Source organism: Haemorhous mexicanus, chromosome 1 (genome assembly GCF_027477595.1).
Source record: "Haemorhous mexicanus isolate bHaeMex1 chromosome 1, bHaeMex1.pri, whole genome shotgun sequence".
Classification (NCBI taxonomy): domain Eukaryota; kingdom Metazoa; phylum Chordata; class Aves; order Passeriformes; family Fringillidae; genus Haemorhous; species Haemorhous mexicanus.
Genome location: NC_082341.1, coordinates 116420039 through 116437096, shown reverse-complemented (window position 1 = coordinate 116437096; position 17058 = coordinate 116420039). Strand labels below are relative to the sequence as shown.

The following is a 17058-nucleotide window of genomic DNA, read 5'->3' as shown; positions in this document are numbered from 1 at the left end:
AGACTACAAAGAGTAGGTGCATGTGATGCTTTATTCTCCAGAGCAGAGATGTTTGCTTCAGGACACACAGCCTTTTGCACAGCTTTGTACTTCCAGTTCACTTACACTCTGGAAGTGACTGAAGGTGCAAGATGTGAGCCAGCCCTGCCATCACCATAGAGAACCAAACATGAAATTCAAAAAAGAGTGACTAAAAACGAAAGTAAAGGGAACAACCATAATTTCATGATCTGTACGCAGTGAAGGCTCACAGCTAAGATGGTTTAGGAGAGCTTGTAAAATTTCTCTATCTAGGGACATGCATATTTCCTAATATATTTGAGCCTTCTGTCAGCTCACAAATTTGATTTACACTGGTCATCAGATTCAACAGTCATCAGAGAATACTGAGAGTAATGCTGGTGGACATAAAACAACGCCACTGAGTTTCTCATTCACTTTCAAAATCAAGCCAAAAACACAGAAAAAGAAACTTTACAATAAAGTTTAAATTACAACCCCTTTCAAATTTCTCATCCCAAACATGCAAAATCTCATCTTCATCTGATAATGAAAGTGACCCCTCTGGAGGTCACATATCTCACCCCTCTTGAGGTGTCAGATACAAGGGTGCTGTTTCTGTGGGACTCCAACTGCTTCCAAACCACGTGCAAAGCTTACCATTTCCCCAGAGAGCATCCTTGAAGAAGACAAGTCGTGAGCCAGCACTGAGGGCTTCCATGATTTCCACACTGAGAGCACACGACGCAGTGACTGACACAGCAACAACTTTTGGAATCCCATGAACCACATTTTGCAGCGTGGAGTCAGTCACAAACAACAACATTTCTCTTTGATCTGTGGGAACACTGTGTTTTGTCTGTGATTAGGAAAAAAAAGTACAAATTTGGAATGCAATTTAATTTTTTTTTTTTGTAGAAGAAAAGACTAAACATCTTCATATTAAAATGACTCATAAAACTGACAGAAATTATTACAGTTAGGGCTTGTACAGGATAATGAGTCAAAGGTTTACTAGAATTTTTTGGTATTCCTTACTTCAGATACAAACCTTGAAATCTCTACCTTAAATTAACTTTCTGAGGTTGACTCTCTGGACTCTTGGCTTTACTTCAGTCAATCATCACGCTTGATGATAATTTTCTTGGACTGTACATGGGATTTGAAAATATATTTCCTAAAAAAATATACTATATATATGGTATACATAAAAAAATAATTGGATGGTTTTAATAAGACTTACATAATTTTTGTCTTTAAAACAATGGGGAAAGAACATTTCTACCACTAATATTATTCCTCTCTGGGCACATTTTCTAGGTACTGCTATTAGATTCTCAAGCATAACCAAGTTGCAAAGTGGAGGTTTTTCTTTCAGTTGAACAAATATCCCTAAATATTCAAAAAATGCATGAAGTTAAGGAAGTAGATAACTCCTAAATAAGAGATATATGAATCTGCAATGACAGCTTTCTGTCCCAGACAGGTATAAAATATCATATCAAAGCATATTTTATATTCATCAGTGCTTCCATATTTATCAAGGAACTTGCAAATTTTTGGATTCTAATATTTTAAAACACGTAAGATTAAATAATTTAATACATTTAAAATGTTTTTGTTACTCTTTTTAATTAGCCTGGTGACCAAAAATTAATGCTTAAAACATTTAACTGAAAATTAAATACTACAATGCCTGGAAAGACACGTAGCATTTTATTCTCACAGCTGCATGTCTGTGGCAGAAGGTAGCACAACAAAACCCCCAGTATTCTGTCTTTGATTGAATTATAACTTTGAAACCATCAGCCACACTGAACCTGGCTTTCTGTCCATGCTCACACTCTTAGAGTAAATGAGGTAATTGTAAACAGTGACTGGAAAAATTCACAGTTCTGATATCACAGTTATGCCTTAATACAGCATATGCTGCCTCTTGCACTGATGTTGTTGTTTTGCCTAGTAACTGCATGCATTTGGGCACCTCCTCTGCACAGATACCACTGGGACAGCTTCAGAGGAAGAATTTTTACATCTGTCCCTTGAGAATTACTAACACGTTAAAAGCTCTCTTTCAGGAAAGTCATCCAAAAAGTAAATAATAATAAAAGCAAAAATCACAAGTTAGCATAAAATCATCATCTTGCTATGTGTGACAATTTGTTCTGAACAGAGAGGAGGACACAACAGACAAATAGCAGCAGGATTGAGTTATAAGGAAGGACAGCTCCTTAACCACAGATGGAATATATTTCCTCATGTTCCTTCTGAGCCACAGTTCGGATTCTGACTGAAAAAAAAAAGTGTATTTCCATTCCTCCTTCACACAAATTAAGTTGGATTAATTGAAGCACTTAATACTGTAGCTACAGAGAGTAAATACTATTTTTTAAGGTACATCTGAATTAGCTCACATAGCACATCATTTAATAATAAATCTACAAGCAAAACAAACCAAATCATTGTCCCTTCCTCACTTATTATAACTTGGTGATTTTGCACCCTCTTGGCAAGGGCAGCTGCAGGAAATAAGCTGCTGTTCTTGATCTTCTGGGAGCATCAGGCAAGTGATAGACTAGCAGCAGGTAAATACCTCTACATTCCTCGAGCAGTTGTCCCAAAAGTTAAACATAAGAAGAATATCTTCTATTCCTTTTCCATCATTACTTTAAAAAATTATGAGCACTCATGTTGTTAACTTATAAAAATTTAGTGCTTACAGTTCAGTAAGTTAATAGCCATTAAAAAAAGAACTAATAAACCTCCTAAGAGCAAGATAAAAAAGTATAGACCTTTTTTTCTGCTTTTCAACATTTCATTCTTCAAAATCACATCTGTTCCTGCATGCTTCATCTTTTCTCTAATTCAGTGATGAAGTGCTTTTACATAAGAATACTGATAACATGCATCAGAATTTCAGATGGAGACATTCCTGAATGCAAAAATGTTTGGCTAGGATGCCCCTAGTCTGCAATTTTATTGCATTTTTCACTAGAAGAGGTTTCTTGGAAATGGGAATTTACGCACGTATGCGTCCATCTTTCTGCTGGCACACTAAAGATCCCATCCAGCGAGCCCTAATTCCATGTTTGCAAATGCTCTGTCACATTCTCAATTAGCACGGAGAAAACACAAGAGATACCCCTCATCTCAGTAGTTAAAAGTACTCCCTGCCTAAAAATTAAATCATAATTCATTGGCTTTTGAAGCAAAAGGGCAAGACCTAAATTAAATTTATGTCTCAAACTTGTGGGAAGCATCTCCAGCTATTTTGCTGGCCGTTCTGGAATTTCTTTGTCTTTGGTTCATATGCTTTGATTCACACTTTGTTTCTTGTGGAGCTGATGGACAATTGCAAATTATTCTCTGCTAGAATTCAGTGCTGGCTGTACTGAGCATCCAGTCGCCAGGAAAAAATAAATAAATCAGCAACAAAAAAATTCCTTTAACTACTAAGGGAGCTTGCAACATTTTGAAAGAACATCGTAGCATCATTCAGAAACAAATAAAACATAATTGTAAGCTTTCTGGCACAGTATGGATGGCAGATGTATTTACCTAAGAGTTCCTCCCATTTACTACTTACTGGATCATAAAAGCCAAATTTGCCTGAGGGGCTTCTATGGAAGTCAATGAAAATCACCCACACATTTGCATGGAAAGAGCAAAACTGTATTTTTATATAACCATCATCTGTTCCACTCTATCCCCCAACACCCAACTGACTGGGAGCTTCTTGCTACGTTCCTAAGGATAGCATTCAGCTATAAATTGAGCGTCAATTAACTTCCTGTGAGCCCTCTCTCCAGGGTGTAGTATCACCTCTGGTTAGATAGAAATTTATTCAGGAATAATCCAGGTAACCTTTCCAGACTGAGTGGCACTGAAACTGGTGAGGCAGTTCATTTTACCTTTCACAAGCATTTTGGACATGGGGATAATTCTGCCCATACAAGTCTTGAAGATAATCCTGGCATTGGGGTTACCCCTATACAAAATGAATCTTCTTCACATACACATGATGCTGATTTTATGTGTTGAATTCATTGCGACATAAAAAGATTACCTGCAGCCTTTGGTAGAGCACTTGGGCCCAGAAGCTACACCGCTTGTTACAACCATCAGTCTGAAAAGAGCACAAAAATAGGGAATGAGACAACTGTGATACCAGAAATCCAGTGGTAAAAAGTATTTGTTATCTGATTTGTAAAGCAGATTACCCGAAGAATTTCCTTTAGACCATGAACAGCTGGTGGCTGGTACAAATTAGAAATCTGTTCTTCCTCATCCACTTCCACATGTATTTCACCAGACTGAACAGTAAGAATGTAACAGAAGCTGGGAGGAGGAAGAGTAGTTGTCATCTATTAAAAAATAAGAAAAAGAAATGTGACCATAAAAAAGGCACTTTATTTAGCCAGTCAAGTTTTACAATAATAGGCAAGATGAACAAAACAATTTACATCTTAAGATGGATGGGGAAACAAAATTATATGGTTAATAACAAGGGCTCTGATGTAGAAGATGAGTTAATAAACCAACAGTCACAAGTTATAAGCAAAATCAGCTTGTGCGTATAATTCTTTCCATAATCTAACATTGACCCTCATCACAAAAACAACTCATAACTTGGCACACTTGGCAGACACTGTGACTATTTCAAGGTGCTTTTTGTTGTTTTGCATATCTTTACTACGTGGTAGGAGTGTGTAGATTAGACTTCTCTCTCTTTTTTTTTTTTTTAACATCCCTAGCTTTTCTGAGATTTGGGGACTTTTGCATGTGGGTGGGTTTTTGTGATAGTAAACAGCTGCCGAACTTTTAAAGCTGCCAAATTAAATCCAGGACAGCACAAGGAGATAATGAAGAACAGGAATGCAAGAGCTGCAAGAACTGCTCTCTTTGTGGTATGCCAGATTTTTCTTTTCCCTTTTAAAAGTACCATGACGTAACAACTTTATCAATCACCACTTAGAGAGGTCCCAAGCTGGAAAGACTTCTCAGAAAAGAAAAGACAATGCTAGAAGATAATTTTTATTGCAAATATGGTAAAATACTCTTTCAGCAATGTTTGTTGTTAATAAAACATTTAATTTAATAGAAGAAATATGAATATATTAAAGACAGTTGCCCACCCATTAAAAAGAATCTGCTTAAAGAAAAACAAAAGCAAAGGAAGCTGATACCCAAACTCTGTTTGCCTCTGACAGCATTAAAGAAGGTATTTGAATGGACATACAGCTCAAAAGAAATCCATTCCACAGGTCCCTTCCCAACAACATTATCATCATGCTGGCAATATTATTTATGTACTGATGTATAAAACTTCTTCCACAGAACTGTGCATAAAACTATACTGCTTGTATCAAGAAAAATGTATCTCAACTGAAAGAACTCCACCCAGCCAAAAACCTGGAGCATCAGAATGCAAGCTGTGGTTTTGTGTGGAATTAATTTCTGCTTCAAACTGATGGCAGAAGTGTAAATTACATGATTATGGCAAGTTTCCTCCATTTTTAAATTGCTAATAAAACGGAAAAAATGAAGAAATAGCAACAGTCATAACAACACTAAATGACATTTAAGAGCTTTGCCTCAGCCATAGATATTCCCATTCTGTTGCCCACATAATTTTAATGCACAAACCCATCCATTCCTCTGAGACTTCCAAAATATTTCGATGTAAGGAAGAGTCAAAGAGAGCATAGCTATTTCACTCAGTTTCAGTCTCAATTTTATTTTTGACTGAGGTCTGATCTTTTTGTTCTTCAATATAAACCCCTGGACAACACAAAGAACATGCTGCATTGCAGAGGAAAGATTCTTGGGCTTTAGAAATAACTAGTAATATCCACCTTCAATATTCCCTGGTTTTGAAACTTGTTTATTTCCAGCTCTTTTTTTTTTCCCCCCATATTGACTCCTTTGGTCTAAAACCAATTTTTACTACCACTAACTTCTTCCCAAAGAACAGCCCATACAAGAACATCAAGAAAGCCCAAGCTCTTGGCTACCCAGAAGCTTCTCAAATGGTCTGGCACTACCAAAATGATTTGATGTGACAGAACACCTTTTCAAAGACAAAAGCTAATAGAAGCAAAATTACAGATGTGATTTCAGCTTTGCAAATATATAATAGACTTTAAATCCATTTCTATACTTTCCCACCCCCTAAAATCACAGAAATATTCAATTATCTTTAGAAATTACTTTGTTCATTTACTTGTTCAATTACTATGTTCATCTTTCTGACCTCACATGAAACAAGTATCAGTCAGAGACCTCCTAACTAGTAAGAGACCTGATTCCAGCAGTCACTCTGTCTTCACAGAATGAAGAAGTTAATCTTCAGAAAAGTGCTTTCAAACCTAAGGCTGAAAAGTGCTTTTAAAGAATGAGTTAACAACCCTGCATATAGATTTCTCAGCAGGCTCCACGATATCTAGTACCTCTTTACTCCTGCAAGGAGAGAGAGGAAGAATTTGTCTGGACATCTTACCATTCTAGCTCTAGAGGATTAATAAGGGGCTAATTGCATCATTTTGGAAAGATGCTGCTAATCCAAAGGGCTTCAGGTTAGCCTGGGAGGTTGTCAGAATCAGGAATACAAAACTTGGTAGGTAAAAAGAGGGAGAGAGAATTGATTCCCAAAGTAAACATGATTATACCACCACCAAAAATACTAGCTGTGAGAGAAAAAAAATCATATCCATAATAACAAAACTTACCATTTCAGAGTCTTGGCTTTGTCCAGGAACTTTTACAGGCACTACTGGAGGCCACAGACTGTCTATCAGACTAAACAGTCCTAATGCCCTTCAAAGAGACCAATAAAATCAGGTTTAAAATGTTTCCCAGTGCCAGACATTATATTAAAAAGATTCATTAAGAAATGTAATCCAAACCATTGCATGATTATGAAAACAATTTAAAATCCTATTTGTTTTCTGGAAGCTGGTCTTGATTTGGTCTAGTTAAATTTCCATGGCTTCTGCTGCTGGCTGGAGAGGGAGGCAAGGGATGTATCACATCCAGTGACAAGCAAGTCATGGTTAATCCTTTGCCACAAACAGCTTGCTACACGACAGAATTCAGGGAAACTGGGGTAAATGGCAGCTTGGGAAGGACACAGGTATCAACACAACCTCTTTTAAAAGTAGCTTTTGGCTAATTAACTGTTAAAAAGCTTTGCTTCTAACAACTTCATTTCTACTGGGTATTTTTGGGGGGGTTGCTGTGTGTGTATGCTTTTTCCTGGGTTTTTTGTTGTTGTTGACAACAGCTGACTGTAACTGCTTTCAGGAAAGCCAGCAATTATCAGATACAGAGAAACAACAGGCAAGATTTTGTTAAGTACCATGTGCAGAGAACGATCTCCTTCATACACAGCTGCTCACTCAGTTATGGTTTGTATTTATTAATTTTGCAAGTTTCACACTTTTGATTTAAAAACAAACATAAAATTAACAGTCCATCACATTAAGGTAAGATGTTGACCACTCTTTACTAAACCAAGCTGTACTTTGCAGCAGTTCAGTGGCTGCCTTGTGAGCTGATGGAAGATCTTTGCTGGACAGACGGGAGTAGCTGAGGGAGGGGAAATAGCAACAGAGAGTCAACTTGAAGAGAAATACATTTCTGAGTTAAAGCTCTGAGTTATCTTGTCCCAGCTGTCTGTTCTGTGAGTTGAAGCACAGAGATCTGGATTTTAACCCCCCACTGCCTCCAAGTTGTCTGTCCCTCCAATTACGAAAACCACTATTTCTGAAACAACTCTAAAAAATGAAGTCCAAAACTTGTTAAAAGTAATATTAGCTTCTAAACCCAACTGTTTAGAAGGAAACCACATGCCCTGTTTACAGGGCTGAAGCACGTTGCAATATGCTGCTTCTCTTCAAGGGGTCATGGAAACTTTCCCTTTAAAGTTCTGCTTTTAGCTCACTTCTGCTTAAACTTATTTATTTCTGCATTTCCTTAGTCCTTCTCTGGATCCTTAGATTTTGGGTGTCTACTGTGAGCTGCTCAGCATGTTTTTTTCACTGCCTGTGATTGAGTGCTAACAGTGATGCCTTTGCAAGAAGTTTTATGGCTGTAAATCTCAGAGGAAATCTTGGGAATACAACTTGAGGCTCACAATTCAGGTAACCAGCTGGCAGACTGAAAAGACATTGCTACCTGTTGTTGTGTTCTCCACAGGAATGAAAATACTAGAGACACAAAAGTGCTGCTTTTTTACAGAAATGGACTTCCTGACTTACAAAGCATCATCCCCAAGTCTGTGAAAGGAGAGAGGCTGGGGTAGTTCTGCTGTTTGGAGGTTTTTAAATTTTAGTTTGGGGTTTTTGTTTGGTTTTGGTTTTTAACAGTGATGTCATTACAGCACACAAAGCAATATTCCCTAGGTATTAAAGATGCTTTACAGCAAACTGACCACTTCTTGAATCCTTGACTGCAACAAGATTTTCTGGTTTGTATTGTACAGAATGATATCTGACACAAGGAAGGCCAACGCCCAGAGGAACCAACTGGTCTTGCTAACTGGGAGATGAAAAAGGAGAGCTACAACACAAGAGCAGAGCCTCCTGTCCAGCTCAGGCAGTTCCATAAATGGCCATCCTCACATGACCCAGAGCACAAGGTCAGAGCACAGGCAGGAACGTACCACAAACTGTGCCCAGAGATTACACATTTATCAATTTAGAGCAACTAAGCCATGTTGTTTGTTGCATGTTCACATCTTCACACAGATTGATCCCTCATTTGCATTTTAAAGTGTTCACAAAGGACATGAAGTTGTCCTTTCTTCTTTAGCTCACTCCTAACTTGCTATCTGTGTCAGAATATCTAACACGTGGCACATTTTCTTCTATCCTTTGTGCCCTTTTGGAGAAGGCCATCTACTGCTTGAACTAGGAGCACTTAATAAATAGTAAATGACAGGATTTGTTTGCAAGCAGGCAGAGGATCAGTGCTGGGTGGGGCAAGACTCCCCATCATTTCTTTGATACCAGTCAGGCCAAGGGCAGGGACAAACCAAAGGATTAGCAAATTCCAAATCACATCCTGCTGTGATCCTTGTCTGTGAGCTGGGATGTTCTCTCCTGGGACTCTCACTCCATCAGTCAGTGTCCCTGGTGGGGAGCTCCCTGCTTGCTCCACCCACTTATAGATCTACAGGAAAGTTAACTCTCTCTCTCTCCACTTATGGGCTTCAACTTAGCAGAAGGGAGAATGAAGTAGGGCCACTGACAGTGGAGAAATGACAAAGACATTGTGTCCTCCTCTGCAGAAGATCATTATCCTCACAGAAAGAATAAAATTAATTCCCTTCACTGGCCAAGTAACACTCAAACTCCAGTTCAATCTGATTTGAACAATGGGTGCAGTTTATTCAATCTGTGTAGCCTTCTTCAGCTATAGTCAGGACAAGAGATGAACAGCTGGCTCTGTGCTACAGCAAATGGGCATGGTTAGCTCCCATGTGCAGATGGAGCCTCTCTGGATACACAAGACAAAGTAAAAATGTTTAAATTTTGCTCAGGGAGTGTAATTACTAGTTACTTTGGAAAAAAAAGTATCACAAAAGGACAGACTTCTAAGAAAGGAAAAGCAGAATAAGAAGTGAGAAGAAACAGGCTCAAGGATCAAAAAGAAAAATGAAATATAAAGTATTTTTAATAACCTTTTTTTTCTTTTACTTCAGAGACTAGGGCTCTATCGTAGTACTCTGTAACTCTGAAAATAAAGATTGAATCCATAGCAGGAAAAGGACAAAATCACCTATGAGGTTCTAAATGACAGACTCAGCTCTCTACTTTCTATGCCAGGCTCAACTCTGTGCTTGGTAAAAAAAATTTTGTCCCATCCCAAATATGTCTATTTCCACTGTTTGACACCGACACAGTAAGACTAGCAATAACTCCAGTGGAGCGTTACAGTAAAGATTTCCACAGAAATTTGGACTTGTGACAGGTAGGAATGCCTCTCTTCTATAAACCCACATCTTCAAGCTTTGTTTATATATACCATCAGATTTTATATATGTGTGTGTATACAATTTTATATAAGTGTGTGGATATAATAAGCAAAATCGGGGTTTTTTGTGTCCTTAATTATTTTTATTACCCAACGTCCTCAAAAGACATCTCTCTTAACCTTTCTTTGCTAAACTTCAGTATATCTTTTCTCTGCATCCATAAATGCAAACTGCCTCCTGTGTACCCAGACATCAGGCAGAGAATTTTAAAGATATAATACTGTTAAACAGGCTAAATACATGACTGATACACCAGTATTTACACTATCAGAACATCTCTGATCCTGTGGAAATTCCATTTATTTCATACTACAAGCTGTGTTTCAAAATCCAAACAACTCTGATTTTTCAAAACTGCATTTCATTGATTCTGACCTGACAACTTATTTCATAACCTAATAAGAAGACTGTTTATTTCTCTCAAAAGCATGAAGTTTCAGCTACAGTTCTGGTCCAAGAACTTTGTGTCTGCCATGCCTGATCCAACTTTTAACATACAGCTTATAGTTTGGGGGATTTTTCAACTTTAATAATCATAACAGGCTCAAGGGAAAAAGACTAGAGGGAGAAGATATCAGCAATATCAGAGAAAAGAAGGCACATAAACAGGGAAAAAAGGAGCACTATGTAAGGTTTATAGCAAGGAACAGAAAGATGCTAGGATCTCTTCCAACATCTTCCACAGCTCTGCTCTGAGAACTCGGGACTTGGAACTTCTCTGCTTCCTCCTCTCCTACTTCTTAAACTTTTTGTCTAAACCTAACCAGTTTTCTTTGGCAGTGTCAGTCTAAATTATTAAGAACTCAAAAATAAAGCAATTTCTAGCCCTCTGTGCAAAACTAAGAAATTCCTTAATAATCACCTAGTCTGCAAAAACTTCTACTGTCAAGGGACAAGCAATCCAAATATAAAGCTGACACTGTAGGCTCCCTCCCTCCCTTTAACTGACCTACTAAGACTCACAGTGCACAAACTATGCAACACCACATTTTCTCAGTCTTGAGTAATAAAAGCAACAAAATCACAAAGTAAAAGTCTGAGCCTACTAAACCAGCATCTTTGTCAAAGTACAAACAGGGAGGAAAGGCTGCTGACCTCTTTTTCCCCCCAGATTTTGTTTAGATATATGGAATCATGTAGTTGAATGATTTACATACTTTAGTAATTCAATTTCCTATAGTATATTAGAAATTACACTTACTACATGAAATCACTGAAATTATAGCATAAAAGCACTTTTGATTCAATACAGATATGCCTATATTATTCTCCAGTGCTGATTACTGAATAGATTAATGACACAAGCACTAAGATACAAGCAGCAGTCCATGTTTATTAAAGAACAGAAAATTCAGGAAATAAAAAACTTCATTTCTGATACAAAAGTAGCCATAGAAATGAATATAAAATAATGCATATAGTCCAAACTTCAATGTGATTACTGAAATTATGCTTTAAATGAAACTCAACTTTTAACCACAGAAATTACTGAAATGTTTCAGGACCTCAGAACCCAGAGACGTGGGTGGATCTTGTAGATGGCAGTCTTTTTGGAGGAGGGAAAACCAAAGGAAGGAAGTTATGACCTCCTTGCTCTGGGGAGAGTTCTTACTATTACATTTCCTGTCAATGAAATGTAAGTTGAAACACTTCTGCAGCAGTTAGCAGTGGTCCTCTCTTTTGAGGGCAAAACAAAATAAAGAGAAAGTATAAAGTGAAGAGTAAAGGGGAGAAAATGAGAGAAATTGAGGTCAGAGAAGGATGTGATTCAAATAAAAAGGGGAAAAAAATAGAAAAGAATGAAAACCCTCAAGCACAGTAGTGACCACTACAGACATACAGGGAGATTTCACATTTCAGTGCCTAACATTTGAAAGTTTAAAATGACAAACAACAGAAGCCAGCTTTATTTGAAAATGCAGAAATTTCTCAGAAAAACATAACACTGGTTGATGAGCTCAATATTCAGAGCCTGTTTACTGCAGAGGAAAATGCAACAGATAATACAGCCTGCCTTGAATTAAATGTTGGCTCAAAAGTCAAAGCTTATGAGTTGATGTATCCTTCAAAGTGTTTTAGCTTATCCAACACCAGTGTAGATTTTAGCATTCTACATGCAGCAGTTGCCTCCTCTTTTGAAGATAATTAACCATTCTTCAATTTAGGGACAAAATTTGTACTGACACCCTGTGCTCTTCCTCCCCCCTCCATTTTTAAATTGCTGTTATCTTTCTGTTCTGCTGCAGAGAAGCTCTTCATATTTCTAACACATAAGAAAGCATAAAGAGAAGAAGCAGGTACCTCTGCTATACTCAGCAGTAAAACAACTCAGTGGTAGGAAAATCAGGTGAAAAGACTCAAATTGTCAAAATCCAAATTATTATTCTGTGTGGAACTCCAGGTAGGGCTAAAAAAAAAAAAAATCTGTGTTGTTTTTTTGTTGTTGTTGTTGTTGTTGTTGTTTTTTTGTTGATAAAGACAGGTCTCTAACCCCAAAGATTACCTCAGATCATTGAAATTAATTTCCAGTAGGAAGCAGGAACTATGACAATTTATAGGTTATTTACTCCTGAAGCATTTTAGTGAGTGCTCAGCCCCTGCATCGAGTTGCATTCATTTAGTTCCTGGTTATACCTGACATACCTGAAACATGCCTGGGACCTATTAAAAGCCAGGGGGATTGCATGTGCTGCATATGGATTCTTAACCAGCATTCCTGCCTCTAGCAGCACACCCCCAAAATCTCACTTCCTCTTCCTCAAGGGACTGAATTTAAGACTGACACATGAGGCAGTGGGAGGGTGAGAACAAGAGCCTCTAAGGAAACAACACCACCAGCAGCCTTTCAATGAATATTTTTCAGTCTTCTCCCTCTAAACCACTGTACTCTTTTTCTTCTTTTTTTGCTGATTCTAAGCATGTAGTCCAAGGAATAGTTGTAGGAAAGGCTAGGTGACAAGTATGGATGAGAGGGTGAAGAGAAAAGCTGTCAGGAAACAGATACTGAACCACACGAGTTCAGTCAGTTGCCACACTACTGCTTCCTACTTTACCCAGCAGCCTCACAAACAGAGTAGAAGAGCTGCTGGAAACCAGGCACTGAACAAGCAACTCTGCCATGACTCAGCCATGTCCCTGTGTCTTACAGGATTGCCAGAAACTGGCTGCAAAGGGAAACACCACTTCCTTTACTGCACTGTGAAGGGAAGGATTTCTTGCAGGAATGGTTTAGGGGAGTATGCTTTATGTGGGGTAAGGGTCTGGCTCTGAAAAGCACCCAAGTCAGTAAAAGACCTTCAAAGGACCTCTACAAGACCCTTCTACTTGTCAAAGCATATTGAAAACCAATATTCAACATTAAGTGTTTCTCTCAATGTAAGGTTACATCATCATTCCAATTTTTCACAGAGCTGATCTCTGTCAAGACAGGACATGGTTGTGTAAGTTCTTATCCCACTTTTCTCTTGGAACACAAGTGTTTTCTTATCAAAGAAGAAATGTGTTTAGCTTCTTTAGCACTCCTTAACAGTACAGGTCCATTCCAAAGATCAAGTAATTTGTTCAGCTGGGCTTCCCCTGGGTGTAAAAAACCCCTTATCGCAGGCTTATAGGTATTTAGCCCTTGAAATGAAACTTCAGCTTACAACAGAGGTTTTAAAATTGCATTTACTGGAATGATGTCAAATAGTACTTCAAATTAAATATTTGAGGATGGATGACGCCTGGAAAATTTTTTGAACAGCAACAGTGGTCTATTGATGCAAAACTCTTGAGAAGCTCTTGTATCTATTAGCAAATGCCCTCTGTCTCACAGAGGGACCAAGGAAACACTCTGTCTCTGATTACAATCCATATGACTGTGGGACAACATGAACATATGGGATCTTATTAGCTTTTCCTGGCTTTCTCCAGATCATGTGCTTCAAAGGCACACACAAAAAAAAGTCATTACTTTTCCCTTGGATTTCCTACATTTTCTTCCCTTTTATCTACTTAAAAAAATAAAAAAAAGCCACTGTCAGACTCCAGGAAACAAACAGTTTCAAAGCCATCTCCTTCCAAAAAGTAATTGGCATTCTCAAAAAAAAAAAAAAAAAAAAAAAAAGGCAGCAGTCTTTCTTGCAGGGCAGACCACATAGTTCTTACTCACTCATGCGCTGCAAGCCAAGGTTGGGCACTCACAGGCATAACACATCATGTGCTTGGATACACCAGTGGCTCTGGAAATCCATTTATCCAGTGGCAATGAGTTCTACAGCTTAATTATGCTCTCTGAGAGTAAGTACTGCCTCGTATTCATTTCAGCTATGGCTTTACTGTGGTTTCCATCACACCTAGAATGTGTCCCAAACACTTAAAAGTAATAAAAAGTTACAAAGCAGAACTTAGGCTTAAACAATTAAGAAAAAAATAAATCCCTGAACAATTCTCCCACCCACCCATCTTGTACAATGAAATCACGTTTTAACCGCTGCACTGTCCCTGAAGCTACACCATACCCATTTTCTTTTAATGTTCCCTAGCAGGGTTACCACCAGCACAGCTCCAGCTGAGCCACCAGCATTTTCAGCAGTGTGTCTTCTGAACATCCTCAGAATAGCCAGAAGTAAGTTACTGCTGCTTTGAAACAGAATTTACATTAGAAAAAGTCTGTCTCTTATTAGTTAGGCAGAGTACTGGAAGCACCAGCAGCCAGTTGTAAAACTTCATTTGTATCCAGAATTCCAAAGCCATTATTTAATTTGTTTGGAAAAAATGTAACTTGAAAAAAAAAGCCAACAAAATAATTAAATAAGAAGACGTGTTTGTTATTAAAGATCCATAAAAACGCAAGTAGGCTTGAAATCCAAAGGCTCTGAAAATTAACACTGCAAGTACATAAAAAGAAAAGCATACTGAATAGGGCTGGCTGGAAAACAACAATTCCATTTTGCTAAACATTTCAAAGCTTTGAAATTTGTTTTTGTTCCAATATGAAACAAAAATGAGACTTTCTCAAAGTTTTCATGAAATGAGAATAAGAGAAAGAATATTCACTCCCTCTGGACCTGAAAAAAATCTTCCCAACAAAGCTGTCTCCAAAATAGATAATGTTTCCATGAAACATTCTGGTTTTGATGAAACAGCATTTTTCAACAGGAAAAAAAGTGTCAGCAGAAATACCATAGCCATTCTAATAGCAAAGGCTTATCTAGATCGGATGCTTGTAGGAATAAATTATGTTGAGAACTGAACCAATCTAATTATATTTATATAGGTCCCCATGAGAACATTGTATCACTCTCCTTAGAAAGATACTCTGTAAGATAATTGATCTATTTAATTTTTTCTCTTGACTAAAGATATTTTATTTGAAGAGCGTAAGAGGAATCACAGAATAAGCAAAATCTGAGACGTACCATAAGTCAATTTGTTACTTACCTGGGGGAATTTTTCTATAAAGCTATTGACATTCTTATTCCAAAATAAGAATGGCTTTAAGATTTGCAAGATTTTTTTTTTAAAGAAACTTAAACTGTAGTTCTAAAACCATATAGATTTAACAGAATTAATCTCTAATATACTAAAGGAAAGTCTGTGCTTGAAAGTTCAAGCCATACTGGGCAGCACTGTAGAAAAACTTGGTGCAGTAAAAAGTTCTGCAATGAAAGGGAGATGAACTAATGTTTATAAGTCTCTGAATCTACTGAAGAGGAAGAAAACACTCATATTTTATGGAATATTGCACACAGAAATTCCTTACTCTGCTAAGTGTGTATTTGTGCATTAGCTTATTTATGCTCGTTTTGGAGAACGGGTGGCTCAAGCACATCTGGATGCCCTAAAAGTGGCAATGAGGACATTCGATTGAACAAAGCCAGGTTCAGTTGCTCCAAAGAATGCTGGTCACAGAAATAAATAAAAAGTCAGACCATCTTTGCCTGCCACAGCCAGCATCATGTTCTTCCATTAATTGTTCTCACCTTCCTCTTGTAGTTCTCTGCAAAATCTTCATTCCAGCTAAACAGCAAGATTTTCCTTCCCATCTCCTACAGTACTGCTCGATGTCATCTGCGGAACTCAGGGACTGCAGCTGCACTTCACTGAACATGCCATAGGCATCCTGGACAAGGAGGCATAACCTGCAAAACATTCCTCCATTACTCACTGGCATCTGCTCATAACAAACCAGTGAGCAAAGTTCTGAAAACGGTATTACAGGCTTCAGGACAGGGCTTATCCTCTGCAGCATCTGCAGAATTCCTATCAATGTATCAATAAAGAAACCCAACATCCTTAAAGGTATTCTCATGTACATTTTCAGGACATAACAGGGCCATGAAGCAGAGAAGCATGACTGAAACAGAGAGTACAAGGCTTGCACTGGGGATTAGATTAATTAACTGCTATGCACCATGTGGTTTGTGTACTTAAAAATGAAGAAAGTTGAGATCTTGTCTTACTTGAGGTGAATTCTACAATAAAGACAGAAAAAAACCAGAAACATAAATATGTGTGTGTTTAAATACAAAAATGCTGCTTAGAAGTAAGCAAAGCAACATATTTCACAAGTAATAATCACTGAGACTGGCAAAGCAAGCATTACATTTTCCCACACTCTTTTTTAAAAAAGAGTCCTCGGGATGCAAAAAAGAGTGAAACATCAATTTTTCTTTAAAGAACAAAACTAAAGAAAACAACATAAAACTGGAGATTGGTGTATTCAGAGTTGGGTATGAAGCCCAGAGGAACTATTTTAAGAAGGTAATTAAAGAACCTGCTAAACAAACAATTTGATTAAAATCTCTGGAAGTAGGGGCTGTAGGGCTGGGAAGTATTGCTTAACCAACTTGATGGCATTTTGAGAAGATAGTTCTGTCATAACAGATAAGGCAAAATCAGTGGATGTCATATATTTAGATAGTCAAAAGTACATTTCACAAGATTCTGCACCTGAGATGAGCAGCCACGATAGCATGAATCATGCAGGGCTGGAGGAAGGAGGCCCCAGTCTACAAGATTGGTTTTAATTGCCTCAGAAA

General features: G+C 37.8%; 1 protein-coding gene across 9 annotated transcripts in view; it reads right to left on the bottom strand.

The window, feature by feature from the left end:
• The window catches only part of SPIDR (scaffold protein involved in DNA repair), a 196027-nt gene that overhangs the window by 11547 nt on the left and 167422 nt on the right, over positions 1 to 17058 (bottom strand). For 8 of the 9 annotated variants that reach the window (XR_009488378.1, XM_059860323.1, XM_059860305.1 and 5 more), the window contains 5 exons: positions 16000 to 16158; positions 6729 to 6816; positions 4221 to 4364; positions 4067 to 4126; positions 661 to 859 (listed from right to left, as the gene is read on the bottom strand). Coding sequence is in view for 8 of the 9 variants with exons in the window: in XM_059860323.1 (XP_059716306.1) it covers positions 661 to 859; positions 4067 to 4126; positions 4221 to 4364; positions 6729 to 6816; positions 16000 to 16158 (650 nt within the window). In the remaining variant the exon portion in view is untranslated. The remainder of the gene's footprint in view (positions 1 to 660; positions 860 to 4066; positions 4127 to 4220; positions 4365 to 6728; positions 6817 to 15999; positions 16159 to 17058) is intronic. The other variant, XM_059860337.1, reaches the window with a different exon arrangement.